The 27,657-nt window shown below is 36.5% G+C and overlaps 3 protein-coding genes across 4 annotated transcripts; all 3 read right to left on the bottom strand.

The window, feature by feature from the left end:
• Window positions 1-679: 679 nt before the first annotated feature.
• RBP47A (RNA-binding protein 47A) lies at window positions 680-6,102 on the bottom strand. 2 transcript variants are annotated; one of them, XM_086253304.1, is made up of 6 exons: window positions 5,525-6,102; window positions 3,367-3,847; window positions 1,713-1,768; window positions 1,470-1,600; window positions 1,232-1,328; window positions 680-1,003 (listed from the first exon to the last, which is right to left on the bottom strand). In XM_086253304.1, the coding sequence occupies exons 1-6, from the start codon at window positions 5,945-5,947 to the stop codon at window positions 869-871; spliced, it is 1,323 nt and encodes a 440-aa protein (XP_086109430.1). In that variant the 5' UTR covers window positions 5,948-6,102; the 3' UTR covers window positions 680-868. The 2 variants fall into 2 exon arrangements, with proteins under 2 accessions (XP_086109430.1, XP_086109429.1); XM_086253303.1 differs by having other exon boundaries at window positions 1,713-1,801; window positions 5,525-6,100.
• Window positions 6,103-10,563: 4,461 nt separating this feature from the next.
• On the bottom strand, window positions 10,564-14,432 carry LOC147276802 (P-loop containing nucleoside triphosphate hydrolases superfamily protein). The gene is made up of 6 exons (XM_086253782.1): window positions 14,111-14,432; window positions 13,317-13,552; window positions 12,980-13,238; window positions 11,517-11,696; window positions 11,226-11,381; window positions 10,564-11,018 (listed from the first exon to the last, which is right to left on the bottom strand). Exons 1-6 carry the CDS (start codon window positions 14,138-14,140, stop codon window positions 10,845-10,847), a joined length of 1,035 nt encoding a protein of 344 aa, XP_086109908.1. The 5' UTR covers window positions 14,141-14,432; the 3' UTR covers window positions 10,564-10,844.
• A 10,954-nt stretch (window positions 14,433-25,386) lies between these two features.
• Window positions 25,387-25,960, bottom strand: LOC147276801 (disease resistance protein Roq1-like). The gene is made up of 2 exons (XM_086255564.1): window positions 25,459-25,960; window positions 25,387-25,406 (listed from the first exon to the last, which is right to left on the bottom strand). The coding sequence occupies exons 1-2, from the start codon at window positions 25,958-25,960 to the stop codon at window positions 25,387-25,389; spliced, it is 522 nt and encodes a 173-aa protein (XP_086111690.1).
• Window positions 25,961-27,657: the final 1,697 nt, after the last annotated feature.

Here is a 27,657-nt window from a genome sequence, read left to right as displayed (position 1 = left end):
GTCAAATAGTCCAATTCTACTATGTCATGCTTGTAAGAACTATCAATTATGAACCATATATCCAAACAAGACAATCATGTCTAGAAAATCTGGTAAGAAAACATTTCCCATAATCTATATTACATAGGTTCTCCTGTTTGTTTTGCACCTTAATGAAAAGTTAATTCTTTTGTTAATACCTATGTTTTACATCCCATACTCAAGTAAAAGATAACACATTCCCAAGAGTGCTTAGCAAACATAGAAATGGTATCTCATAAGCTTGGGAACGTGTGTTACATAAGTATCTCATACTATTGTAAATGATAACACATTCCCAAGAGAGTGCTTATCAAACATAGAAATGCGATCTCATAGGCTTGGGAAGGAGTGTGAGAGAGGGTGATCATATATAATATCTTTTGCCAAAAGAATGGACTTAAAAAAGAGTCTGGCAAACTGACCTATTTAAGCTGTCAAAGTGACTAAATTCTACAGGCTCAAATATACGAATAAATCATAAGTGAATCATTTAGGATTAATACAAGTATAAAAGGCCTCAAATTGGCATAACCTGATTTATGGCTAGAGCCTACAGAAACTCAAAATTCTTGTTCACTTCCCAAAACATATGTATATTTTCCGGGATAAAAAAATTCCTGTCCATTTAAAGATTTTCAGGCAGACCCAGAACTCTAAATAAAGTATTAATCTCACACATTCACTTCAAGATATCAATTCAATCCGGCAACAAAATTTTGCACATTACAGATTTAAAAAAAGAAGCAGCTAAACCAATCCTACTTCAATTAAAAATTCTGATAACTATATCTAAAAAGCCACTCTTGTAAGTTCAGTTTACATGCTATTGGAAACTGCAATAACCCTGTTAAGAACCCCCATGAACTGCAGCTGCAGCATGCATGCTCAGATCCTGATTCTGTTGCACAGCATGTCCATACCCACCATAGCCCTGCCCTCCATAATGTGCCCCATTCCACTGGTTACTTGAATCCCCTCTCCACTGCAAATCACATGTAATTAATAATTAAATATTTAAATGATGGAAAACGAACACAGAGAGAGAGCGGTCAGGGGGGAGCATGTCATGAGGATTCTATTTAGCATATAATTTACCATAGGAACAATTCGTTCAACTTCAACATCGATAAGAGAACTGTTACTATTGGGACATTTTGAACAGCAAGAAGGGGTGGGGGGAATTAACATGACAAAGTTGTCCAAATATTACCTGCTTGTTCCCTTGGCTGCGACCCCAAGAAAGACGAACTTGTTGCTTGCCAATAGTCGTCCCATTCAGCATCTGTATTGCATTCTCAGCATCCTTCCTGAAAATCGAAACAACATGAGGGGAGTTCATTGCATGGCTAATAGGATAAGATTGTACTGTTTATCATCTTCCTTCAGTCTTCAAGATATTTCTACTTAATAGGACATTAGGATCCATATACGGTATATGAAAAGAGTACCTGTTAGCAAACTGAACAAAACCACATGCTTTTCCAACTGGTATTTTCACAGAAATAACTTCACCATAATCAGAAAAACGCTGCTTAAGGATTTCATCATTGACATCAGAATCAAGCCCTCCAACAAATATCTACAATAAGTTATAGCGTATTAAGGAGCTATATAGGGCCTTGGCCCAAAAACAAAAAAGGAACTATAAAGGGTGAAAGATACTAGAAACAGAAAAGAAGAGTTTAACTCACAGTTGTGTTATTGGGCTCGCCATCAAACTGGGAACCTTGGGTTACGGCACCATTTGCTGCATGTCCACCACCACCAGCCAATACCAAAGCTAATTAAAGGGGAAAATAAGTAATACTTTTACTACAAAATCCAGTTTAACATCATAAAGATAGAAAACTGCATTTTCTAATGATAATCAAGTTCCATTTATTTTTTGCATGACCAAAATGTGGACCTAGTTCCTAATTCCATTCCAACTTCATCACTTGCAACTTGATTCAAAATCCAACTGGCTTGGTGTAGAACAACTCTTTCTAAAATAAAGGGAAATAAATAACAACACACGTGAGATGGCGTTTCTTTATTAAAATTTTAGGAGGCAACACTGAAATTTCCAAGGGTTACCAAAACTTAGTGGAGACAATTTACAAAGATTTGAAAAACTACCAAACATATTATATCAACACTGAAACTTTTCAAGACTGCAATGGGCATGGTTGCACACATTGCCCCACTCTAAATCCACCCATAAACGGCTCTGCAATTAACTGATTTATTGCTTTAGTCAAAGCAGTTAAGAGCGTTGAAGAGCAGGAAAATATGAATGGAAGAACATCATATGATAAAAAACCTGTGCTGTTTGAAATGAAAGTTTCTAGGGAAAAAAAATTGTGCAGTAGAAACCAGCATAACAAAAAATGCAGGGGAACAGAATAGAGTTTATATCAGAAAAAATAAGCATTGAGTAGAATGATAAATGCCCTTGTAACATTATTTTGCATACACCAACTTGAGACCCTTTTTCATTTAAATGACCAAAACGTCAATAGTTTTCAAATATGTAGGATATTGTGCCTGGTGAGCAGAGAAGAAGGTTATGTTATTGACTATCTATGGATTTCAATTTGCAGTATTTGACTTGTTTAATGCCATCAACAAAATATTCAATTCCAGTAAATTCCAGTTCTTGATAACAATTTTACGGAACTGATCCCATTCACAGCATGTATAATTGCAAAGGGAAACTTTCTTTTCAAGTAGAACAAGGAGAAGCTCAATAATAAAGGATACTGGAGAAAGAACAAAATAGAGCAATTAAAATAGAAATGAATATCTGATTATTCTGGGGATAGCTACGCTCACAATTGCTTCCAAACCACACTCCAACTCTTATCTAAAACCACCCGATGCTCAACTTAGATCACAAGATGAGCAGCAAGCATTACTAAGTAGCCTAAAATTTGCCTGATATAAAATAAAAATACAAAGTACGAAAAGGAAAACATGTAAGGGGAGTAGAACCGTTGAAGGTAGAAGGAAAAGGACCGAACTGAACTGAAGTAAATGCAACTGACATTAAAAGAATCCTAGAGAAGAATATAATGGGAATGAGGAGCAGGCATAGAAGGGGAAAGTACTAGTGAGTTGACCAAAAGTAAAACTTTGTTGTTGGTTGTTCTATATAATTTCAGTTTTTGAAGGGATAGGAGAAATCACAATTATGTAAACGCCAAGTTCATAACATCAGAAAACAGATGATAGACTTCAACTATCAAATATAATCCAGCATGATGTACAAAAATGAGTGGACTTGTCACGAGAGCATTTAATCATAAGGACTACAGCTGCAAGACAACTAATATCAATCCAAAAGCTGGGAGCATGATATCATACCTTGTGAAGAATATTGTTGTTGATATCCAGATGATTTTTTGGGTGTTGCAACACCTATACGCATGGGCCTGCTTGAACAATATGCACCATTCATTTCAGTCATGGCCCTTGTCCTCTCATTTTCATCACCAAACCTAACAAAACCATAGCCTTTTGAACGACCAGTATTTGGATCTAGAACAACTTTTGCTCCCTTAACAGATGAATATCTACTAGCAAAGGTTTCCTGCAACATGGTATCAGTCACATCTGTAGCCAAATCTCCTACGAATATAGATAGATCAGAACTAGTATCTGCTCGTCTATCACCCGCGCTGAAGGTTGCCCAGTTCAAGCGAAAAGGCTGCTCTGTATTTGGCATTGCGGCCCCATTATAGCTCTGCAGAACTTCCTCAGCTGCTTCACGTGAATAGAATTCAACAAATCCATATCCTTCTGACTGACCAGTTTGCTTGTTGCGTATAACCTTTACTGTGGAAACCTGCAAAGTTTTTGGCACCAAAAGCACAAACAAAGTTAGGGGAAATGAAAAATTCTTATCCAAGAAAATACATACAAGAGACATTTTCTTTGAAAAAAAAAAGGTTGATATGAATGTGGGTTCTTAACTTGTGCTTGAGCTAGAAGTAAATTGTTGGGCATGTCCCTAATAAGCTTTTGGGATCAAAGGTAACTTAATATGATAGCATATCTAGGTTGACCGTTCACTCATTGGCTTGAGTATTGGTAACCCCCCCCCATTTCAGGTAATTTTTGTTCGACGCGTGTAAAGCCCAGGAGTTGTGTGGGCCTACACTTAAGGGGGAGCATTGTTGTCTAGTGTTAAGTTGCACTTTATATACATTTTTTGGGCCCATCTCATCATAGTTTAAACTCTTTGGGTCAACAGTAATTTAACAGATTCAAAATTTCTGTTATAAGCAAACAGGGAAGAAAAGGCCCATAGTATATAGTTTCGCAGCTCTTGTCTTTGTCATTCACTGTTGATGCTTTTTAAAGAAAGATGGCAACTATTAGACTCCATATCATAGAACAACCCAAAAAGAGGTAACCTAACCTGGAAAAAGACTGAAAAAGATAGATTGCTATGGTATTTGTCACATATGTGGCAAAACTAAACAAAAGGTTCTGCAAAAGCAACGAGAGATAACTACACAACTTGAAAACATCCTAGTGCCAAATATACAGCAGGCAAGATAGAAATCTACGTAAAATTAAAAGACAGTAGTATTTTTGTCCTCCTTTCCTTCCTTTAATAAAATTCGGAAAAAAAAAAAAAAAAAAAAAAAAAAAAGACCACCATCATTTCCTTGACCATGCTTTAGCAGGGAAGGATGACATACTGGCATAAAGCTGCTCACTCTTCTGTAAATCGATTATAATTCCCAGACAATTGGATGTCTAAAATAGTATCCAAACAAGGATTTTGGACCTGGAATAATTGTCACATGACCTTTAAACCAGCTAAAGACAAATTGCTCACTATATGGAAAAGGCCTTTAACACCACATGAATGGCTTCCAGTGAATGGGCCTTGCCATGACACTATTAAAGAATGGATAGTCTTATCAACTGATATAACTCTCTCTATTAGAAAAACAAAGCAGTAACTCAAAAAGAACCAAAACCCTCAACTAGATGGAGGCCATCAAAAAGGCAGTTTTTGCATTTCATGTGCTAAGTTAAAGGATATACAACAAGATGCAACATGAAACAGTTGCTGAAAATCCCAGATTGTCACTGGTATGCATAGAAGACACACCGCAGTAGGGGAATATGAGTTCACAGATTTGACCCAACTTAACATGGTGGAGAGGCTGACTAGTGCACTGAACATACTCAAATATTAATCTGAGTTCCTTAGAATCTTACTCTTCTAATCAATATTTTGCTTCTGACCAAAGTGTCCTAATGAAGAAAAAACTACAAGGGCAAGCTAGTATGCACTATTTTAATCACACAACATACAACTATATATTAAATATCATATCTTAACCTTCAATCAATCAATCTTAGCGCTGTTATTATGTCAAATAAACTAAAACCCACAACATTAATGACAATTCAAATCCATATTCACTAACATTTCAAAGCATGAAACAAAATCCAAATGGGTTCCAATACAAAAGACAAGTCCATATAGGAAAAGAAGGTTGACCTGGCCGGAGTGAGCGAAGCAGCCGTGAAGGTAAGACTCGTCCATCCAATGGTGAAGGTCGCCAACCCAGATGGTTCTGATCTCGTCGGTGGGTCCCAGCTTCTGTGACTGCTGCTGCTTGAGCGGCTGCTGCTGCTGCTGATAAGCAACAGCTGCTTGAGGCTGCTGCTGCTGATAAGCATGGTGAGGATGATGAGGATGAGCGGCGGCGGCGGCAGCAGCGTAAGGCATGTAATGCTGCGGGTACACCATCATCTGCTGCTGCTGCATCATGGCCATGGCGGCCGCCGGGTACTGCATCGCCATCCATTGCTGCTGCTGCTGATGCTGATGCTGATGCATCCACTGCTGCTGTTGTTGCTGCTGCTGATTCTGCTGCTGAGTGCTCAGATCGCTGCCGCCGCCGTTGGTTTGCTGGGCCATCTTCTCTCTGCTGCCCCTCTCTCTTGTCTTCTTCTTCGTTTGTTTTGTTGGCTGGGGATTCAAAGACCTAGAGAGAGCAGTAGAGAGAGAATGTGATGGTCCGAAAGAGCAACGAGGGCTGCGCGAGCAGAGAGAGAGAGAGAGAGAGAGAGAGGGTTTGAATTAGTGAATGGGTTTTAAAGGAGAGGGCGGTCTCGCGGTGGTGATTTTCTAATGAGACCTCGTTTACTACGTCGTTAAACGCGCCGTTTTGTCGTCCGTGACGTGTGGGACCCGCCGCGGTTCGGTCAAGACCCGTCTAATGTTACGCGGTCAGGGAGATGCAACTTGTGCTTCAGTGAGCTGGAACGCATGTTAACAAATTCTCTAATTATTGTTTCTTTTTTATCCATTTATTTTGTGTTTTTTATTTATTTGTTAGCTAATTAGGTTAACCCAAATTAGTCAAACAGGCTAGCATGATGCTAAATGGACTTGGACTCTTGCCTAGTTCGGAAATGTTGAATGTATTCAAAGGTTTACAAAATTGAAGTTCGTAAAGTGATGTGGTGGTTTAGGTTGCAAGTTGCATATCTCACATTAATCTCACCTTTAAACTAGAGGTGTCAAGTGGCCAAAAAAAAAAAAAAAAAAAAACTAGAGGTGTCAAACGGGACGGGCCGGCTTGGCCCGTTTAAGTTGAGTTCATCGTGCTTTCGTATTATGTTCGGGCCGATCGATATAGTTAAGACCTAGGACTGCAGGTCATTTGTGCTCGTATTGTGCCTTAAATGGGTCGGCTCATGGACTTTTTTTATTTTTTAGGGTGAGAAAACTAATCTTATGATATTTTTTTATTTTTGTTGCATAAAAATTGAATATTTTTGTTAAAAAGTTCTCTAAAAATGGAAAAAATAATGTTAAAAGAGTTGTGCCTAATTCGGGCTAATTTTGTGCCCATGCCTGTGCCGTGCTAGACCCTTGTCGTGCCTGATGGGTTAAAAACTTCGGCCCGGCCCATTTATTTGTGTCGTGCCTATTTTAATCGTGTTCGGGCCGACTTGGCCCCTTTGACACTTCTACCTTTAACTTATAATGAAAATGAGAATGAGGTTATTATGGGCATAATTAGCCAAAAAAAAGGGGAAAATGTTAATTAGGTAGTAGTTGTATTATTAAGTGGTAACCCATTCTTGAAAGTGTTGGATAACAATGATACTATTGCATTTTAATGCGTTTTGTATGGATTAAGTTAGCCATGTGAGATTAGTACTTTACTTTTGACTAATTATTCTGTATAAATGTGTTATAATAAATTCATGTGTTATAATATGAGTGAACATTATTAATATTCTACAAGTATCAACTCGTCGTCCACCCATTTTTTTATAACATATGAATTGATTTACACCACGTGACATTATTACGATTATATATTATACTTTTTCATTTCTTAGACCTATGGATTCAAATTTGACTCCTATTCTTCCTTTAAAAAGGAATTCTTCTATTTTTGTCAAATATGTACATGAAATTACATGCAAAATCATACATGATACTTTCTAAGTTATTTTTAGTTAATTGATTAAAAAAACTCTCAACATGTAGGAGTTTGTAATTTCGGTGATAAGCACCTACTCATACTCACTACAAGAGATTGATTCTCATCATATCCTCATGTTTCCTTAAAAAAATGATTTTATAAAGTAATACGTACCATTTTACAATGCAAAGATCGAGGATGAAATTTGGATCATCTCATTGTCTTAATTATTCTTAACTTTTAATCTAAATGGTCTATTAGAAATCTCATGATTCTCCTATATTATTTGAAATTTTAGTGATAAAACTCAAAACCACATTATAACTTAGGGATTTCTAATTGATCATTTTGATTGAAGGTTAAGAGTAGCCAAAATAATGGGAGGATCTAAATCTAGGAGGAAGATTCTTTTTCAAAAGCTTAATCCACTACATGTCAATAAATGTCAGACTTAGATCCACAATTACTAATAATATATATACAGTGCGCTGCTCAAATGAGCGACACTTTATGAGTATTTAATGCATTTTTACTGTCGGATGAATTCCAACTACTTGTGTAAAGGCTTGACTTTAATTGTTATGAGCTGATGGATCGATAGGTCGTTTAGAATCCTTTAGAATTGTTTATATGATCAGCCCTCATAATATACCTATAATTTTGTAGATTTATTTAAAAATAAGATGATGAAAATTTAGGAACAACAAAGTCTAATAATTCAACATCAGTTTATCTAACAAAAGAATATCTTCTAATGGCATCTTATATATTATTTTATAAATTAGGTTAAATACATTTTTAATTCGTGTAATTCGGTCAAAACTTCGCTAAAGTCTATAAAATTTAAATTTTATCAATTTTGTCCATATAATTTTCTAATGATTATAATACGAAGATATTTTGAATTTTGTTAATTTAATCAATGGAAATAGTATGTGATGTGTGCAAGTGAAATACTTTGGAAAGTGAAGTTAAATCAGCTAAAAAACTAAAATACCCTCACTTATGTGCTTTATTGTACTATTTTTCTTGAACAAATTAACAAAATAAAGGATGCATTTCCATTTTTTAATCATCGAAGTTGTTTTGCATTTCCATTATCTCGGATCTTGCAATCATTTGAGCTATGAGTTCAATCTCAATATGCAGTAGTCCTCTCTTTTCTTAATAAAATTATGAATTGCAAAGGAAATTGTCTAAAGTTCCATCTATTGTGATCGAACAAAAGGCCACATTAACTGTCTTTCTCCCATGCTTCTCTCCCGTGGCAGCTTATATTTTTTTATTTTATTTTTTAGGGTTAGGGTTAAAATTGGGAGTGGGAGTGGGAGTGGGAGTGGGAAGAAGATAAAAAGGTAGGAATAATTTGAGGGGTGGGATAAGTAAATTGTTTTTTTTTTTTTTTAAAGGGTTAAATACAAAAATAGTTCACGAACTTTACAGTGAAACTCAATTTGATCCACTAATTATAAAAAGTGTCAATTTGGTCCACAAACTTTTCAATTTGTACCAAAGCAGTACAAATGCTAACTTTCATCAAAAGATTAACGAAATTGGTCACATGAAAATGTGATGAACGGACTGAACTACCTCTGAAAATGTGGTCACTTACTGTGCACATGATCACTTTTCGTTAAATTTTTAGATAGAAGTTAACGTTTGTACTGCTTTGGTACAACTTGAAAAGTTTGTGGACCAAATTGAAACTTTTTATAGTTAGTAGACTAAATTGAGATTCATTGTAAAGTTTGCAGACCATTTTTGTATTTAACAAAAAAAAAAAAAAATTTGATGGAGGTGAGGAAGTAGAACTCTAAAAATAAAGGGTTTATTTCATATTTAGTACCTAAACTTTGACCATTGTCTTAATGTGGTACCTAAACTTTTATTTTGTGTCTAATAGGTACCAAAATGAATTTTTTTTAAAATTGTCAATAAAAATTAAGGGCAATATAGTCAAAATATATTTTAATTATTTTCTTTATATGTTTAAAATTATTAAAAAAAAAAACACACAACAAACAAAAAAAATTAAAAATTAAAATTAAAATATAAATTTTTTGAAGTGACTATATTGCCCCTAACTTTTGTTGATAATTTTAACAGAAATTCATTTTGGTACCTATTAGACATAAAATAAAAGTTTAGGTACTCAATTGGGACAAATAAAAGTTTAGGTACCACATTAAGACAATGGTCAAAGTTCAGATATTAAATATGAAAAAAACCCAAAAATAAAAGTGGTATTTTGGAGAATGGAGACTGAGGTGGCTTAATTTTGTCTTTATTTGGGCAAAAATGATAAAACCCATAATCGACATGAATTCTATCTGACGGTCCTTAATAGCGCAGCCGACGTAGATTGATGAAGGCGGTTCGTACGCGTGCCTTTGTGGATTGGCAATCTTTGACCAACCCATGTACGTTCTGGTCAAAGACTCAAAGTAGCCCCACATGTCATGTCTTATCAGTCAACGTTACATTTGTACCTTTGCATGTGGCTTCAATGCTCCATGTAGCCTTCCAAAATTTTAAGCAAAATCCATTCATTTATTGAGAATGACAACAGAAATAAACCACAATTTCCTTCCTCTTTATAGATCCAACTCCATCTAAATCTTCCCATAAACTAACAAATAAATCTTCAAGAAGAGTAAAGGTTCAAACCGAACTTAGGGCTTGAATTGAATAACTTAATCACACTCGTTGTATATAACAATGTCTCTCATTCATTGGTCATGTGCCTGTCACATGATATATTGCACTCGGCGTCTCACATTCATTGGTCATGTGCCAGTCGCATGATGATGTCTCACATTCAGTGGTCATGTTCCACATGATGTATAGAGATGTAAGACACTCCTTGTATACAACATGTGTAGGTAAGTTTTTTTCTCCTTGAGGCTGTCTCCACTTGGATTTGTGATGCAATGAATTTCTCCAATTTGTAATACACAACTCAGATTAGAAGTATTGTCAAGACAAGCATGCCTTCATTGATGGCCAAATGTGATTTTTAACCATTCCTCTATTAATGGCAAGTTACATTTGAAATTTTTGAAGATTTACAAAAAGATATAAGATGTACATAGACAGAATAACTGCAAGGTGCAGCTGAAATTTTCACTATTGATTAGCTTGAATACAACGACAAAGTTTCTCGTAGAAAACAGGGAGAATAAAGAATCAATTGAATATTAAGTGAGAGTGGCAAGAAACAAAAAACAGGTGACGATGAAGCTAAAATCAAAATTCAGATGCTGCAGCCAAAATTCCAACAGGGAGGTAACCTGTTGGCTTCTGCAGTTGAACGAAAAAGAAGAAAAGAAAAAATGTTAAAGAACAAAGCATGGTATATACATCACCCCAGTGCCGTTACCTTCGATAATCTGCATGGAGGAAGTTTTCATACTGTGTTCCTTTGAGCGTCTTTTGGACATCACCCCAATTCTCAATCTGACTAGACAAGGAACCCTTGTGTATCTTCACCTGCCGACTCTTTAAATCCCTATGTGGAACTTTAAGAAAGTCTTGAACATCTATAAGCTTCTGCAAACACACCAAATTGGAAATTTCAGAGGTTGGTGCATTCTTTTTCCTCTTTTTTATTTTGGAGGGGGGAGGAGGGGGGTTCTTTTAAGGCAAATGGAACTTAGAATTAAACTGAGTTTTGGAGATAAATATACTGATATGCAAGTATTAATTTATTGCAAACAACAACAAAATTCAGTTGAGTGTTCATGTAGTTTGTCTTACAGTTCGGTTTTTAACTACATCCTCATAGTATAGGATAATATGCCGGGTGCTCTTGAAATATTCCAAAGCCTTGGCAGTTGTCTCCGCTACTTGCTTCAGGTTGGGTATCAGCAAAGTTGCATTAATTGTAGGCTTGTATTTTGCAAGTATCTCTGCCTGTAAACATCTCGTATAATAAGCTTGCAAATTAAACAATTACTAGGTTTGTCATCTTATTTTGGTAAAAGAAACAACCAATTTCTATGTAGAAAATCTTGCATATGAGAGGGGAGAAGGGAGGGAGAGAGAGACCTCATGAGGAGAATGCACGTGAGACTTGTGGGTCCCATTCAGCGGCTTAGCATCTCGATCATAAGAATTTGCGAGGACAGAGATCATCCTACGCAACAGATTTCTTCGGAAAAGAAAGATAGCAGCAACACCTCGAGTATTGAAGTACTCCACTATTTCTTGATGATGCTGCATCACGCCCTGCATTAATTGTTGGAATGAATGATTAATTGGCTGTTTCACACGTGAAACAGAAAAGAGCAGACTAACATTATATTCTTTGATGTGATCTTATCAAACTATTGCCTACCTGGCCAAATGCCAACAAGTACAAGGAATCCAACAAAAAAAATAATAATAATGAAGAATTGCAAACCAATTGTTTATGAGAAATAAATTTGGGTGGCAATTTAGATGGACGCAATAACCCAAATTCCAGTTTGCACTGAATTCCTTTCTGACCAAGATTTATATCCACATAAGAGTTGGGTAAGTTAACTCAACCCCTTTGTTAGTAACTCATTAGTAACAGTGAGATGGTCCTAGAGGCACAAGACTGACGCTTAGAGAGCCTGCTACTCTACAAGACATGGAACCACATCCTGTGCAATATCTAGATCCATCAGTTACAAAGAAATCTTTATCCATGCTAAGTCAGTCTGGCTTCATGAGTAGAATACGTGCTTCACTTGAATCCCCCATGGCTTCCTAAACAGAATAGGTGCTTCAATTGAATACCCAATGCCTTCCTAAACAGAATAGGTGCTTCACTTACATTCAGCACAAGTTAATGATAATAGCTAGCTGCTTACCTCTTTACATACACTGTTATACAAATATGACACATTCATGCATATATATGTAATGCTAAGCAAAAGATTCACTATCAGTAAAAGCATCTTCTTTCGAGGTATCGATGTTCATGGGATCAACTGAACTCTGAAGGAGTACACATTTAGTCCTATAAACTAAAAACTCCAAGCTTAGCAGTTGTCCAGAAGATTTGTAAAGAGTACACATTTAACCATATAAACTTTAAGCTTAGCAGTTGTCCAGAGCATTTTTACTAGTTACAAACTCTTTACAAACATCTCCGAACTAGTTTCACCACCCTAGAAGAATATGAAGGAACTACTGTATCCAATCGCATTTTGTCTGAGACACTATAAGACAAGCTTCTTGGCAGGGCATGGAACTATACCATATAATAGAATCTCTGTAATTGTTACAATATATGTAGACATAGGACAAATAAGTCCATTATGTTATGGTTATTAACAATAACAGGCTATCTAAAACCAACAAACTATGCACCTAATGAGGAATGAAAAAAGACTCCTGTCTTAATATGATATGAGAATCTTTCAAATGAAAGAAATGTACAGAAATGTAATGCCATAGTCTCTCACACAACAAAATGAGTGCATAGCTAAATAAAAGAAACTGAAAAAAAAAAAACTGAAACTACATGAAAATTCATTCACCTGATTAAGCATCCACTTTAAACCAACTGCAGCTGTGCACTCATTCTTTGAAGCACTACTAAGCCAATCTAGATTATATAGTCTGTCCAAAGTCTCAACGATTGTTGATACATTACTTCTCCTAACTTTAACAGAGAAAATCTCCCCATTTGAGCTTATGTTAGTATGGTTATTCAATAGCGTCTCAAACCACCCACTCCCAGACCTCTGCATCGACAAAATTGCGAAATATCGCACAGGATTGCACGCACATTCAGCCCTAATTATGCACACAAAAAATCACATCATTGCATTTCAAATATAACCAAACTTGAAATTAAAATAACTAGTAGCATACCTGCTATAAGTTTTGGGCTTTGGATAGTGCACATAACGAGCTTCCCCCAGTTCAATATCAAGTTCTGGACATGGCATTTGAATCACCTGGAAATTTAAAAACCCAGCTTTGGTCCGGGTGCTGATTTGCTTTATACAAATTGAGCAAATGTAGACACCACAGACCATTACAAACAATAAGACAATCATCCTCAGAACCAACGGAGACTTCTTGGGCGCCTTTATAATAAATATATCCTGTAATTCATGAATTAGGCAATGCAAAATGAAAGGTGAATCATAAAGAATAAGAATGACATGGGTAATAATAAGTCCCAACAAAGGATCAAAATTGGTAAGTCCATCTGATCAAGCTACCAAGAAGAATAAATGACATGGGTATAATTGCAAAGATCCAAACAAAATCCCATTTTTTTTAAACCATATTATTGAGCCATTAACTCATCCTGTTATCAAAGACAAAGTAATGTGCAATAGTCTGACTAAAAAGTACAAACCCTTTACATTAAAACCTGAGATAAAAGGAAATCTGGGTTTGCTTCAGCTTGAATTCGTAAACAAAAAGCAGCCGAGAATTCAGGGGGGAAAAATGTTTAATATTTCAACACCCAGATCGGGATTTCACATGCAACCCATAAAAATAATCCAAAAAACTAAAAGAAGACAGAATCTAATTCCCCAAATACCAAAACAAGAAAGAGGTAAAAGACAGACAATAGTATTAAATTGAAAAAAAAAATAAACTGGGTATAAACAGCTGAAAAGAGAAACATGAGAGAGAGAGAGAGAGCAGACCTTGGTGAAAGAACAGAGATCATCAGCCATTGTATGTAAGGAAGCTCAAAAAGAAAGCATTGGGCAACCTCAAAATGGTCCTCTCCTCCCTCTTCTTCCTCCTTGCGCTTTATTTTTGTGAAGCTTTATCCCCCATAATAATAGCCATTAATTCAAAAACCCAAAAACAGAAAAAGCAAAAGCAAGAGAGAGAGAGAGTTTAATATATATTTGATGGGGTTGGAGCTTTTTCTCGTGAAGAACAATATGATTAGATGCCTGAGACCTGAGACCTGTTGCACGCTCTCTTCGCTCTCTGCTTTTTTGCGTGTGTGTTTTTTTTATTTCCTTTTCGGATTTGTTCACAGAGATTTTCCGAAATCTTGACTTGTTTAGTATTTCGACTGTACGACTCGGTCTCCAGATTGCACTAGAGGAAAACTTAAACACGGTGCTGGAAAACGGTGTCGTTTGGGGGATCTTCCTTACCCTAACCATTAATTAAGGGGATGAACGACATTAATGTTTGACGATTTCCCAAGTTGTTGCTGCTGTTTCCGACCGAAATTGCTTTAATTATTTTCCTTTTTGTTGGTGAATATGCTTTAATTATTGTAGGAATAGTAATTAAGTTTGGTTTTGCTTTATTTACAGCCCACAGTATAGACCCATTTATAAATGGGCTTCAGGTTTGCTTTAATTGTATGTTTTTCCTTGACAATTTATTCATCATCCTAATGACTCATGTCTCTTTAAGTGACTTTCAATTATCTAAAAGTTTAGATTTTGAATTGGGTGTTCCTATCAGTTTGACTTTGTCATAAAAAAAGAAAAAGAAAAAAAAAGAACAATAATACTCAAGGAATAAAATTTCGGATTTCGAGAAAATTTCGATGGAAATTTCGACGAAAATTTCGAAGATTTTTAAATTTCGATAAAAATTAGATGGAAATGACGGAAATTGCTATCAAAATACGGAAATTTTGAATGAAACTTTACCATATATTTATTTAATATATTATCTACTAAATTGATAAAAAACATTGAAGAAACCAAATTATATAGTAGGTTTTATGTGATATAAGATGAATATAGTACACGCTGAAGACAAATACTGTTAAATAAAATCAGTATATTATTTATACTCTATAATCTGTATACTAAACCCTATGTATTTTATAATCTATATTCTATATTGTTTAGAATATGGTATATGATATTAGGGTTTAGGCCTTTTAGGATATTTTAAATTATTTTTTATATAGAAATATATTATAGTTTACTAGTTTATGGTTTAAAAACAACTAAACGAAACTCCAAAACGGCCAAATAAAACTCCAAACCTTTTTTTTCTTTACAATTGTCCAAAGGCCCCAAATCCCAATCAATCCTAAACCTTTTAATTTTTTTTTCCTTTTTTTTCTTTTTATTTTATTTTATTTCTTCTTTTTCTTTCCTTCCTTTTCTTTTTTTTTTTCCTTCCTTTCCTTTCCTTTCTTTTCCCCCGAGTCTCCACTTCAGCAGCTACTGTTTTTTCTGTTTTTTCTTCATTCTTTCTCTCTCTCTCTCTACCGTCTCCCCCCCGCCGTCGCCCCCCCGCTGTCGCCCTCATGTCGTCGCCCCCTCGCCGTCCAAAAACCCATATCTCAGTCTCATCACCTGTCGCCCAGATCTGGTGGGGGAGATCTCAATCTCACCGCCTGTCGCCCAGCTTCCCCCCGCCAGTCTCCCTGCTAAGGTTTCCATTTTTTTCCAAAAACCCAGCCTTCCTTCCAAAACCAGATCTGTCTCACCGCCGAAAATTTCGTCGAAATTATTCCGAAAATTTAACAAAAATGGGTTTCGATTTCGACACCCCAAAAAATTGAAATTTTCGGCGAAATTTTGGCGAAAACTTCGAAATTTAATACCTTGATAATACTATCAAAATTTAGGTATCATGTATATGATGGAGTAAATCTATTGGGACAAAAAAGCATCATTTTAATTCAAATGACATTGATGTACCAACTAACTCTTGGTCATGTCTTTAAAAACAAAAATTAACTATTAGTCCAATATTTTAGTGGTATTTCATTCTTCAATATTAGAGAGGTACTAAGTTTTCATGGGCAAAAAAAAAAAAAAAAGAGAGGTACTAAGTTTAAATTTTCATTTTCGAATAAAAAAAATGATTCTTGCTATAAAAAAATACAAAGAAAGCAGGGAAACAGCGTACCATTAACAGTTTAACACGGGCGTGATCCGTTTATAACTTTAACCCAACAATAATATATGCATATGCAGAAATAGCACTTTTTGGACAGAAAAAGTCCCAAATACCCCTTCCTCTTTCCCCAAATCACAACAATGCCATTTTCACACCAAAAAAAAGAAAAAAAAAAACAGAACTCCACAGATTTGGCGATTTGGTGCATATGGGTAAAATATTATTTTCACACCATTTGGTGAAAGTCCATGCGATAGTTTGTGGAGCTCCACGGATTTGATCACAATTTCATGGATCTGGCAAATTTGGTGAACAGAGCTCCACAGGTGGGTGGGTGGGTGAAAATGCAGCAGTAGCCATCAATGATTTCTTCTGTGCAGGAATATTAGACTTGACAGTCAGCATAAACCTAAGAAGATCCTTGATTGTTGTAAAAGCCTTTTAGATATGCATTTATTTAGTTCAAGTTGTAATGCGCTAAGAATCTCAAGTGCTCTTTCATAATTGTGTTCTGTGACGCCAAAGCTTCCTTGGCAGAACATGTACCATCTACCAAACCAAGAGGCAAGAGTGTCCGTAAGCACCGCCATGGAGAAGACGAAGGTCCATAGACCGCTTCTTTGATAGATCCTCAACAGTGATTGTTCTGCAAAAGAGAAGAATGCATCAAAACCAGTTCATTGGTTTTTCATAATACAATTGTGAAATCAACAAATCTATATTTTTCCTAGTACCTGGTTTGAAGATTTGTGCAAATTCTGTCCCAAAGATCCACAACTTAATCGGCAGTAGGTGGTGATGGTTTTCTTCGATCTTCTTCTTCACGGATTTTGGTCGACGTCGACTGTCACTATATGGTCGACAAACAAGGTATTTTGCTGCAAGACATGAAAGAGAGAGAAAGAAAGAGATGGAGAGAGAGTTTTTCTGCAAACGTTATTGGTCTAAAATTTTGCCAATGAAGGTTCTGGCAGTGATCGGTGGGCCGGGGGAGAGGGAGAGATTAGTGGAGGGGAGGGAGGAAGAGAGAGAGATTTGTTTTAGCTTCAATTTTTTTTCCTTTTTTTTTTTTGGGTGATTTTTGTGAGTGTGAAAATGGCATTGTCGTGGTTTGGGAAAAGAGAAAGGGGCATTTGAGACTTTTACTGTTCAAAAAGTGATATTTCTGGATAGATTATTGTTAGGCAGGCTCCTTCTATTGAGGTATACCTCAACTTATTTATGTTGAGGTATACCCTGTTAGGGCCTACACGAGCAGTTTTGTGTCGATCCGAACCGTTCATTTTTTACATCTCCATTGATAGATCATCCTTGCAAAAACTTAGCCAAATCGGAAATCATTTACCTATCTAACTTTGATCAAACAAATGAACGGTTTCATCGAAAATATTTGGTTCGTTCATTTGTTTTATCAAATTTAGATAGGCAAATGATTTCCGATTTGGTTAAGTTTTTGCAAGGATGATCTATCAATGGAGATGTAAAAATTGAATGGTTCGGATTGACACAAAAAAACTCGTGTGGGCCCCAACAAGGTCATACCTCAACATAAATAAGTTAAGGTATACCTTAATAGAAGGAGCCTATATTGTTAGGTGCTAAAATTATAAACGATCATGCAAATATGCTGGTGAACGTTTTCCAAAAAAGTAAGAGGATTTAAAACTAATCCCTTATATGTGGGCCAATACCAAGGCCTCAAACATGAAGTTTTGAGTCTCATCTCTTGGGCTCGAATTTAGGGTTGGCCAAGGCGGGCATCACACCATGACTATAGTATTGGGGGAAGACGATAGAGAATGAGAAAAAGGAAAAACAAAAATAAGAGAAAGATGTATGTAAGGAAGGGGAAAAAAATTGTTTGACCGTGTTATAACATAGAAAAATAACGAGTTTATAGTATTCAACGCTCACTCCAGAAGTCTGAAGTGTAATTTTGTCTAACACTCTTTACAACTATGTTTAACTACAATTATGTTTCTGTTTCCTGATTTTGTCAAATTCTGATTTAGCAATGTTACATTTTTATCAGTGTGGTAAGTGATGACTTCATGCATGTACTTCTCAAAGTAGGAGATGAAATGAAGGCTAGCTGGGCCTATACGATAATAATTATATTGAGTTTGGTTCTTTCCCTGTCCACTTCTGCTTAAAAATATCACATTTAAATACACAGATTATTTGATCATAAATAATACACATATCACAATTAAGTTGTGTTTTTGGCAAAGAACATTTACTTGACTTCATATGATATATGGATCGATGTTGCTAAATGTCATCAAATGTGAATCATCTTTGATATACTAAAAGGGCTGGCTTTTGCTAATATATATTTTCTGTTCGAAATGGAAAATGGACTCCTACGTACCCTGCAGATCAAATCTAAAGCAAAGAGAAGCCAAGTGATCAGTGGCGCCACAATTCTGCTCTCTATACACATATAACATATTGCACAGAGCACCTGACCTCCAATCCCCATCAACCAAAAGCTTAAAAGCCTCATACCCAGCCACCAGAGTTGTTCCTCAAGAGACCACCAGCTCCAAGACCTGCATCCATCGGTATTCAATTTGAGGCAAGGACCATCACGAGAGGACCAAGTAACTGGACCACCTGCCTATGAGGCTTAGGATTAGCAACCATATTAGCATTAAACCAACCACAATTAGCATTAAACCCAAAAGGCATAATATATGAAATCGGCATTGAAAACTAGGCTGCACCTCCATTTCCATATGAACCATATACCCACAGTGACAAACCCAAATCACTGCAATCCATAGATATAACTTATCAAGCATAATTGTAGCACATATATTATCAGTTTGTGCAAAATTGAAACTCACAACAACAAATTAGCACATAAACTTGAGGGATACTACCAAAGAGCTTGTAACAAGGACGTGCTTGATAAACCCCGCGTCCTGATCAATTTGATCTTCCCTTCAGAACCTTGTAAGTAAGCTCACCGATGCAAAGGAGTAGAGCCACAATAGCCTACAAAATACCATATAGTGCATAGTGGTGCTTTCTTGGGGAGGACACAAAATTGTGCCACAGAAGGCTATTCATCAATGATTTTGTTTTTGGCCACGGAAGGCTATCATCAATTAAATTTGTAGAACATTATCAGTTTTGTTTAAAAAAATTTGTTTTCTTTCTTAATGGAATATTTCATCGGACTAAAGAGATAGATACAATAGGAAGACCCAATAAGCCAAAATTGGGGAGGACAAAACCCACATCCAGAACCCACCCATACCTAGCCTTCCCAAATACACAAACAAAAGCCTACAGAAGGCACAAAGAAAATTAAACAACCAAGAGAGGAACCGAAAGAGGCCCAACACATAATTAAGTGCCCATGTCTACTCATCTTGGAAGGTTCTCAAACCTTTTCTTCTCATTCCATCTTGAAAAACACAAGCATGCAAGAAAGATTAGAGGCAAAACGGATACTGTGAAAGGATTATCATCAGGTCGATTGAAGTAATGATATTTAAGTGTTGACGAAACGCATTGAAACATGCCACCAATTAACCCATAAAAATCAGGAAGATGACCAAAAGGGATATCATCGTGACCTGGATATAAAAACCACCAGAATTTATATTTTTTCCACCACCTCAGTTTAACTCTTTCCGTTTTAATCTTGTAACTGAGCTCACAGATGCAAGCGAGTTGAGCCACAGAAGCACAAACCACACCATATAGTACATATTGGGGATTACTTGGGGAGGAAGCATAATCAAAACCAATTGACACAAACTCTATGCAGAAGCCGAAGAGTAAACATGCCCACCCGACTGAATTAGCCTACATGTGAAATTAGTAATGCAGTCAATTAAAATTTATGTAAAGATATATAGTCAGAAATATATAGTATTGTTATGAATTTTGACCACTACATTTGTTGTGCAGTCAACAAGCTGATCAAGGAATCCAACAGAATGATCATTCTCAACTTTACAGAAACTTAGTTTCAAGTCCAAAAAGTGAAGCATTTTAGTAAATTCGGGGCTTTTTAGAAAATCGCATTTTTGCAAATTAATTTGTAAATCTCAAATGTTCTAAACTCTGTGAGACAAAATAGAAAAAAGAAAACATAGGTCACATGGTATGTTTTAAAGAAATTTACAACTTAGATACGTAATTCCAAAAATATAAACTTTTCAAAATTAATAACAAAGCAATTTCTTTATGAATTAAGGATGAAAGTTGTATTTCAAATCATTCTATTTCAATTTCCTCAGATTTTAACAAAAAATTTATATTCTAGTGAATCGTGCCCATATTTCATGTTTTTGGTCTCAAAATATATAAATGGTTCATTTTGACCATTTTTCTTCTAGTGAGACAACATTGTGCACCAAAAAAAGAAAGAAAGAATAAGACAACATTAATTGTATGTATTATACTTACATGACTTTGGGTAAGAATACGAAAAAGTCTTGATTGAAGCATAGGTTCCCCACGTGTATGATGTGACCATTCAACATTATGGAGTCATGACCAACACTTTTGAAATCTTGTGCCACTTGAATTACACAATCCTCGGGGGTATTTCCACTTGAAATCTTTTGTAGTACATTAGGAGTAGTCATTTGAATCTCGGCTGGAACACAGCTGTCACTATGATCCATTTCAATATTCACACTAGCAGCTTGTTTTTCGTAACCATCTAACATGGCTTGCCATTTTTCTATATTTTTACCACTTAGTTTTACTCCCATATTATCTTTGACAGCTGATGGAATTCCTTTAGCATAGACCACTATAGCATTTGCTGTTGAGAGTAATGTGGAGCAATGTTCCACATCGGAAAACTAAGGCTTAGCATATGTGCTTATAAGTCTTGGGCCTCTCCACCCATTGCCAATTGGTTTTGGGTTGGATGCTCTAATTCTATCATGGTATCAGAGAATCTTTTGTGACAACTATGTTGAAGCCACCCACTCCTTGCTATGATGAGGTAGTGCCTTTGTTGAAGTCACATGAAAATATAAGGCTGTTATATGCACAGGATAATCTGAATCATCATACTGCATTCATGGGTCAGCGTCAAAATACTTCCAAGCCACGTTTTGGAAGAGCTAATTCCTTTAGTTCACGAGGAAGAGGTTTTACACAGACTAGTCGGTCCACTGACTATGGCTCTCGTTCTAATGTTGGTGTGATTAACAATCCAACTGGTGCACCTGGCTCCTCAAATTCAAATATGAAAGGTCAGTTTTGTCAAATTTGTTCCAAACCTAATCATACGGCTCTCCGCTGTTGGCATAGGTTTAATCAATCCTTTCAATCTGAGGACATACCAAAGGCTCTTGCTGCTCTCACCATATCTAGCGCTCAAGACCAAGAGTGGTTTCCTGATACCGGCGCTAGTGTACACATGACCAATGACCCTGGTAAGCTTTATTTCATTACGCCGTATCATGGGCATGACAAAATAATGGTGGGTAATGGTGAATTTCTAGAAATTACACATATTGGAAAGGCTGCTATCCATGTTGATAATACTGTGTTACATTTGGATGATGTTTTGGTTGTGCCTGGAATTAAAAAAAATTTAATCTCTGTCAGTCAATTAACTTCAGATCTACCATATCAGTTTGAGTTTACTGATACTTATTTTTTGGTTAAGAACAAAGCAACTTAGCAAATAGTGGTGAAAGGAAGGAGGAGCGGTGATCTCTACAGTCTACGGCCTGGAAATAAAGTGGTGTGTTATGCAAACAGGTGTTCTGTTGTTTCCAAGTCTACATGGCACCATCGGTTAGGACATACACATCAGCAAATATTTGATTTCTTATGTCGTCGGAATTTAATTTCTAGTTCTGTTGCTACTTCTAATAAGGAAGTTTGTACTAGCTGCCAGATGGCCAAGTCTTGTCGCTTCCCTTTTATTTCATCTAATAAAAATGATCTTGGGTTGTTTGATAAAATACATTGTGATTTGTGGGGACCAGCACCTGTTGCTTCTGTTCAGCAGTTTCGCTATTATGTGATTTTCGTTGATGAATTCTCTCGGTTCACATGGATGTTTCCTCTTAAGTTAAAAAGTGATTTTACTTCTTGCTTCACTAAGTTTCATAAATATGTGACCACACAATTTGGTAAACAGATCAAAATACTTCAATCTGATGGTGGCGGTGAATTTGTGAATCAGGTTTTGGCTAATTATCTTTCTTCTCATGGAATTGTTCATTATAAGTCTTGTCTGTTTACACCTGAACAAAATGGCATGGCAGAACGTAAGCATCGCAATATTACTGAGCTTGGATTAACATTGTTGTTTCATGGAGGGGTGCCTAAACGTTTTTGGGTAGAAGCTTTCCATACAGCTGTTTGGCTCATAAATAGATTGCCTACGCGGGTCCTTGATATGCAATCACCATTTGCAAGGCTATATGGTCATACTCCAGACTATACTTCTCTACGGGCTTTTGGATCTCGTTGTTTTCCTTATTTACGGCCTTATGCTCAGCATAAATTTAATCCTCGGTCTTTGCCTTGTGTCTTTTTGGGATATTGTGATGAGTACAAGGGTTATAGATGTTTTTATCCACCTACTGGCAGAGTTTATATCTCCCGTCATGTGGTATTTGATGAGGATAATTATTCTTTTAAGAATCCTGGATCCTTATTTAATCCTACTGCTTCCTTGACTGATTTTGCAGTTTTTCCTGATTGGCTTACAGCTACAGTAGAGCCCACTGCTTCTCAAATTTCACCTCCGTTCACAGGCCCACGTGATCCAGTTTTGGAAGATATTATTCCAGTTGCTAGTGGCGTGACGTGTGTTGAGGCTGGCTCATCTTCTCCTCCTCATTCTCCAGTTCCATCCTTAGTTGTTTCTCCATTGCCTGATGAGGAGCCATCTAATGGGAATTCACCTATTTCAATCACTGATGCAGCGCCTGTTCAAAACACTCATGCAGCGCCTCTTCCGATCACTGATGTCGCACCCTTGCCTATTCAGCCCATTGATGTCGCACTTCCTCTAGCGTCTCATCATTCCATGACTACTCGGTCAAAATCCGGTATTGTAAAGCCTAATTCCAAGTATTGTTTCTCCGTTGTTACTGAACCTATAGAACCCAAATCTGTGAAATCTGCCTTAAAACATAGTGGCTGGGCAGCTGCCATGGATGAAGAATTACAGGCTTTGCGTGCTAATGACACTTGGGAACTCGTGCCTCGTGTTCCTGGCTGCAACATTGTTGGTTGCAGGTGGGTTTTTAAAACCAAATTGAAGTCTGATGGTTCGTTAGAGCGTCTCAAAGCTCGGCTAGTTGCTAAAGGATTCTCTCAGGTACCCAGTTTGGATTTTATTGAAACTTTTTCTCCAGTAATTAAACCTACAACCATCAGGATTATTTTAACACTTGCCCTTGCTCAACAATGGGATATTCGTCAATTGGACGTAAAAAATTCCTTTTTGCATGGTTATTTGTCTGAACCTGTGTACATGGAGCAACCCCCTGGTTTCCAAGATTCTAAGTATCCTCATCATGTGTGCAAATTGAAGCGTGCTTTATATGGTCTCCGCCAAGCTCCACGTGCATGGTTTGATCGGTTCACTACATTTTTACTGGATCTTGGTTTTTTCTGTAGTGTGGCCGACTCATCTTTGTTTGTTTTAAATCGTGGCAGTCATGTGCTTGTCTTACTTCTATATGTCGATGACATAATTTTAACTGGCAGCTCTATTTCTCTTATTGATGACATGGTTCAGGTGTTTCAAAAAGAATTTTCCATGAAGGATTTGGGCTATCTCCATTATTTTTTGGGGGTGGCAGTGGAACGCTGTTCAGATGGTCTTTTTCTTCATCAGGCTAAGTATGCTCAAGAGCTTTTGGATCGTGCACAGATGACTCATTGTCGTCCTTTATCTACTCCAATGCCTACCAAAGCTTCTTCCCCTGATAATACACCATTCTCTGATCCTCAATTGTATCGGAGTCTTGTTGGTGGCTTGCAGTATCTCACGTTCACTCGGCCCGATCTGGTATTCAGTGTGAATTTTGCTTGTCAGCATATGCAGGCACCTACTGTTTCTCATTTTCAGTTGGTGAAGCGTATTTTCCGATACATTCATGGTACTCTTACGCATGGGATTCATCTGCGCTCTTCTTCAACCTTGGCTCTCTCCGGCTTTTCTGATGCGGATTGGGCAGCTTGCCCTGTTACTCGCCGGTCTATCACTGGTTTTTGCACTTTCCTTGGTGATAACTGTGTGTCTTGGTCCACCAAGAAGCAGCCTACGGTCTCTCGTTCTAGTTCGGAAGCTGAATATCGCGCCTTGGCTTGTGCTGCCGCTGAGCTTACATGGATTACTTTTATCTTGCGTGATGTTGGTCTTTTTCTCGCTGAGCCGCGAGTTCTATACTGTGACAATCTTTCTGCTTTGCACATGACCGTCAATCCCGTCTTTCATGGCCGGTCTAAGCATGTTGCTCTTGACTATCATTTCGTGCGCGAGAAGGTGGCTCTTGGGGCCTTGGTTACACAATTTGTTCCTTCTGCACAGCAATTTGCAGACATATTTACTAAGCCTCTGTCTCGAAAGGTGTTTGTCTATCTCTGCAGCAAACTTGGCTTGCGAGCTTCTCATCGACCAAGTTTGAGGGGGCATATTGGATAATATGGTTTGAATTTGAATTCTGGAAGCTGATATGGTTAGCCGATTGGTAGTTTGTTTCCTTAGTTTTAGATTTTGAATGTTTGTTGCCTTTTTGATTAGGATTGACGCTCTTATCCTATAGCTAATCCTATCTCTATATAAAGGGATGTACTCTGCTACTTAATCAATAAGAACATATAGTTTCTATATGGTATCTGAGCTTGGTTATCCGCGTGTAAGGCCCAACAGTCACACGTGCTCCCACGTCACCCAATATAATTTGTTCACGTGTAAGGCTCAAAATATCGCCACACGTGCGGAGGCGTGTTGAGAGTAATGTGGAGCAATGTCCCACATCGGAAAACTAAGGCTTAGCATATGTGCTTATAAGTCTTGGGCCTCTCCACCCATTGCCAATTGGTTTTGGGTTGGATGCTCTAATTCTATCATTTGCGAGTTTCACATATTCATCCGGAACCCTATTCCCAGAAAAGGCAATGCAACTTAAGAGCTCAACAGCTTCAGAGTTACATAATTCTTTAACCTCATGTACTTCATCAACTTTATGAGCCTTTAGTAAATCCATATCTCTTGTGGTTATAATAATTCTACTATCCAAACCAAACCAATCAGGTCCTCCAGCTATTTTGTTTAGCTGGTCCAATGGATTCACATCATCAAGTATTAAGAGAACCCTTTTCTGCCTCATCCACGTCTTTAACATATCGATTCTTCTATCAGCAAAGTCGGTCTCCACCAACATTGCATCCCCTAGAATTCGATCAAGAATAGAACCTTGTTGCTCGACTAGGCCTCCGTGTTCAACTGAAGTTTCACTTACATTCTCTAAGAAACAACTACCATCAAACTTATGGGCAATTGAATTATAAACATCTTTAGCAAGTGTTGTTTTGCCTATTCCACCAATACCCCATATACCTATAAAGCAAACATCATTTACCCCGCCACCTAAAAGCTCAATAATATCATGTACACGAGACTCTATTCCAATTGGGTACTTTGCCACATTCATATAGGCACGTTTTAACACTTCTGATGAAATCTTTTTAACGATTTTTTCAATTAATTGAGATTCAGACCTGCAAATTTAAAAATATATAAAACATTCATTAAAGTGGAGAATTTTCACAAAAAAAATAGGCAAAGAATATAAACACACTAAAACATAAAAAGAGAATTTTGCTAGATTAACAAAAGCAAGCCACCTTAATTTTAGTCTTATAACTTTATTTTTCCTTAAGAAATGATAGGTTAACTAATACTCAAAAGCTTAATGCTATGTACACCAGAACAATTCCCAAAATTTCAGGTTCCAACTAATGTTATATTATTTCATTTTTTTCATATATACGTAAAGTCTAAACTTTATATACCTCTGCCATAATACTGTTATGTCACCTGCTACACTATTTGTAAATTTGTAATTAATATTATGTTGGTGCCTCAATTTGGTATGACAGTAGCGTTGAATGGTTGTGAGTAAACTCATGTCGGATCAAGATGATACAACACCCTAAAAGCCTGTTTAGACTACTCAAATACCCGTTTAAACCAAAACGCCCAACAAAAGCGAGTTGGTATTTGCATTCCAAAAATAGCCAATTAAACTCGTTGTGTGAGTGCATGAGTGTGAAAGGACAATTTTAAAATGCATTTTGTCATTCCCAGAAAACACCCATTTGGATAGAATTGACCAAAAACTAGGCTTCCCAAATAACCACCAATTAATTGGGACAACTTTATCTTTGCCACCAATTAACCACCCTTTCTATTTTAGTTACATTATGTCCTTTTTTGTTGCTTTATACACTACACCACATTTAAGGCAATCCCAAATAATATCAGTGGCTCTTAAACCACTAATTTGGCGTGGCATAACATAGTCAACAATAAATATGTGAGTGTTGACAATCCAAACTGAAGGAATCTAGTTGCAAAAAATGGTGGACTTTGCCAACATTAATTTCTTGTAGCATACGTCTTTCTTAATTAATTGGCATCATCATACATGCGAAGCAGCGTAGGAGATTTCTTGCTACATTCCACGCCAATGTGAAGTCAATGGAGTCAGATCAAGGAATTAAGTAAAAAAAGAAAAAACTAGTACATGACTTTCGTTGAAACTTCAAAGGTGTACGTTTAGCAGTATCCAGTCACGTGCAGTACCGCCTACAGCTTTATTGCCTCCTACTGCTGTAATTTTGGTTGTATCATTTTAATTTTGTACTTTAATTTTTATCAATTTTGATCTTGTATTTTCTATATGATAGTAATTAAATACAAATAGTTACTATTAATATTTAATTTATTAACGAAAAATTTGACATAAAAGTAAATACTTCACACATGAGTGACATTTCCAACGTACATTTTAGTATATATAAATGCTTATTTAAACCTTTATTTGTCATTTAACATATTTAATTTCACATTAGAAATAAATTAGTTTTCTAAGAAAGAGAACTCGTTTCCCGACGTCATGCATTCCTTCTAGAAGGAAAGAAATATTTTTTGAAAATAATCAAAAATACTTTTGGGAGCTGAATGATGCATGCCATTACACTGTAAACTTTGATTACCAGTTTATTTATTTATTTATTTACCCAGTTTATGAATATAGTATTTTGTATATATTTTGGGAGCATACATGAAAGATCAAAGAGAACCCCAATAAACATAACTGAAAATGAATGTTATAAAGTTAAAAAA

Source organism: Dryas octopetala, chromosome 8, assembly GCF_963921425.1.
Source record: "Dryas octopetala chromosome 8, drDryOcto1.1, whole genome shotgun sequence".
Lineage (NCBI taxonomy): Eukaryota > Viridiplantae > Streptophyta > Magnoliopsida > Rosales > Rosaceae > Dryas > Dryas octopetala.
Note: the sequence above shows the minus strand (reverse complement) of the source record. Positions and strands in the feature narration are given on the sequence as shown.

Bases quoted from the DNA above. Each gene is read 5' to 3' on its own strand.
- LOC147276801 (XM_086255564.1), bottom strand. From the start codon at position 25,960: ATGAATGTGGCAAAGTACCCAATTGGAATAGAGTCTCGTGTACATGAT. The intron at 25,407-25,458 runs GTAACTCTGAAG...TTCTGGGAATAG, and splicing joins ACATGAGGTTAAAGAATTAT to GGTTCCGGATGAATATGTGA.
- RBP47A (XM_086253303.1), bottom strand. From the start codon at position 5,947: ATGGCCCAGCAAACCAACGGCGGCGGCAGCGATCTGAGCACTCAGCAG. The intron at 1,601-1,712 runs GTGAGTTAAACT...AACTTATTGTAG, and splicing joins GCGAGCCCAATAACACAACT to ATATTTGTTGGAGGGCTTGA. The intron at 1,329-1,469 runs GTACTCTTTTCA...TTCGATTTTCAG, and splicing joins TTTGTTCAGTTTGCTAACAG to GAAGGATGCTGAGAATGCAA.
- LOC147276802 (XM_086253782.1), bottom strand. From the start codon at position 14,140: ATGGCTGATGATCTCTGTTCTTTCACCAAG. The intron at 11,697-12,979 runs GTGAATGAATTT...CAATTAATGCAG, and splicing joins TAAAGTGGATGCTTAATCAG to GGCGTGATGCAGCATCATCA. The intron at 11,382-11,516 runs GTCTCTCTCTCC...AGATGTTTACAG, and splicing joins ACGTGCATTCTCCTCATGAG to GCAGAGATACTTGCAAAATA.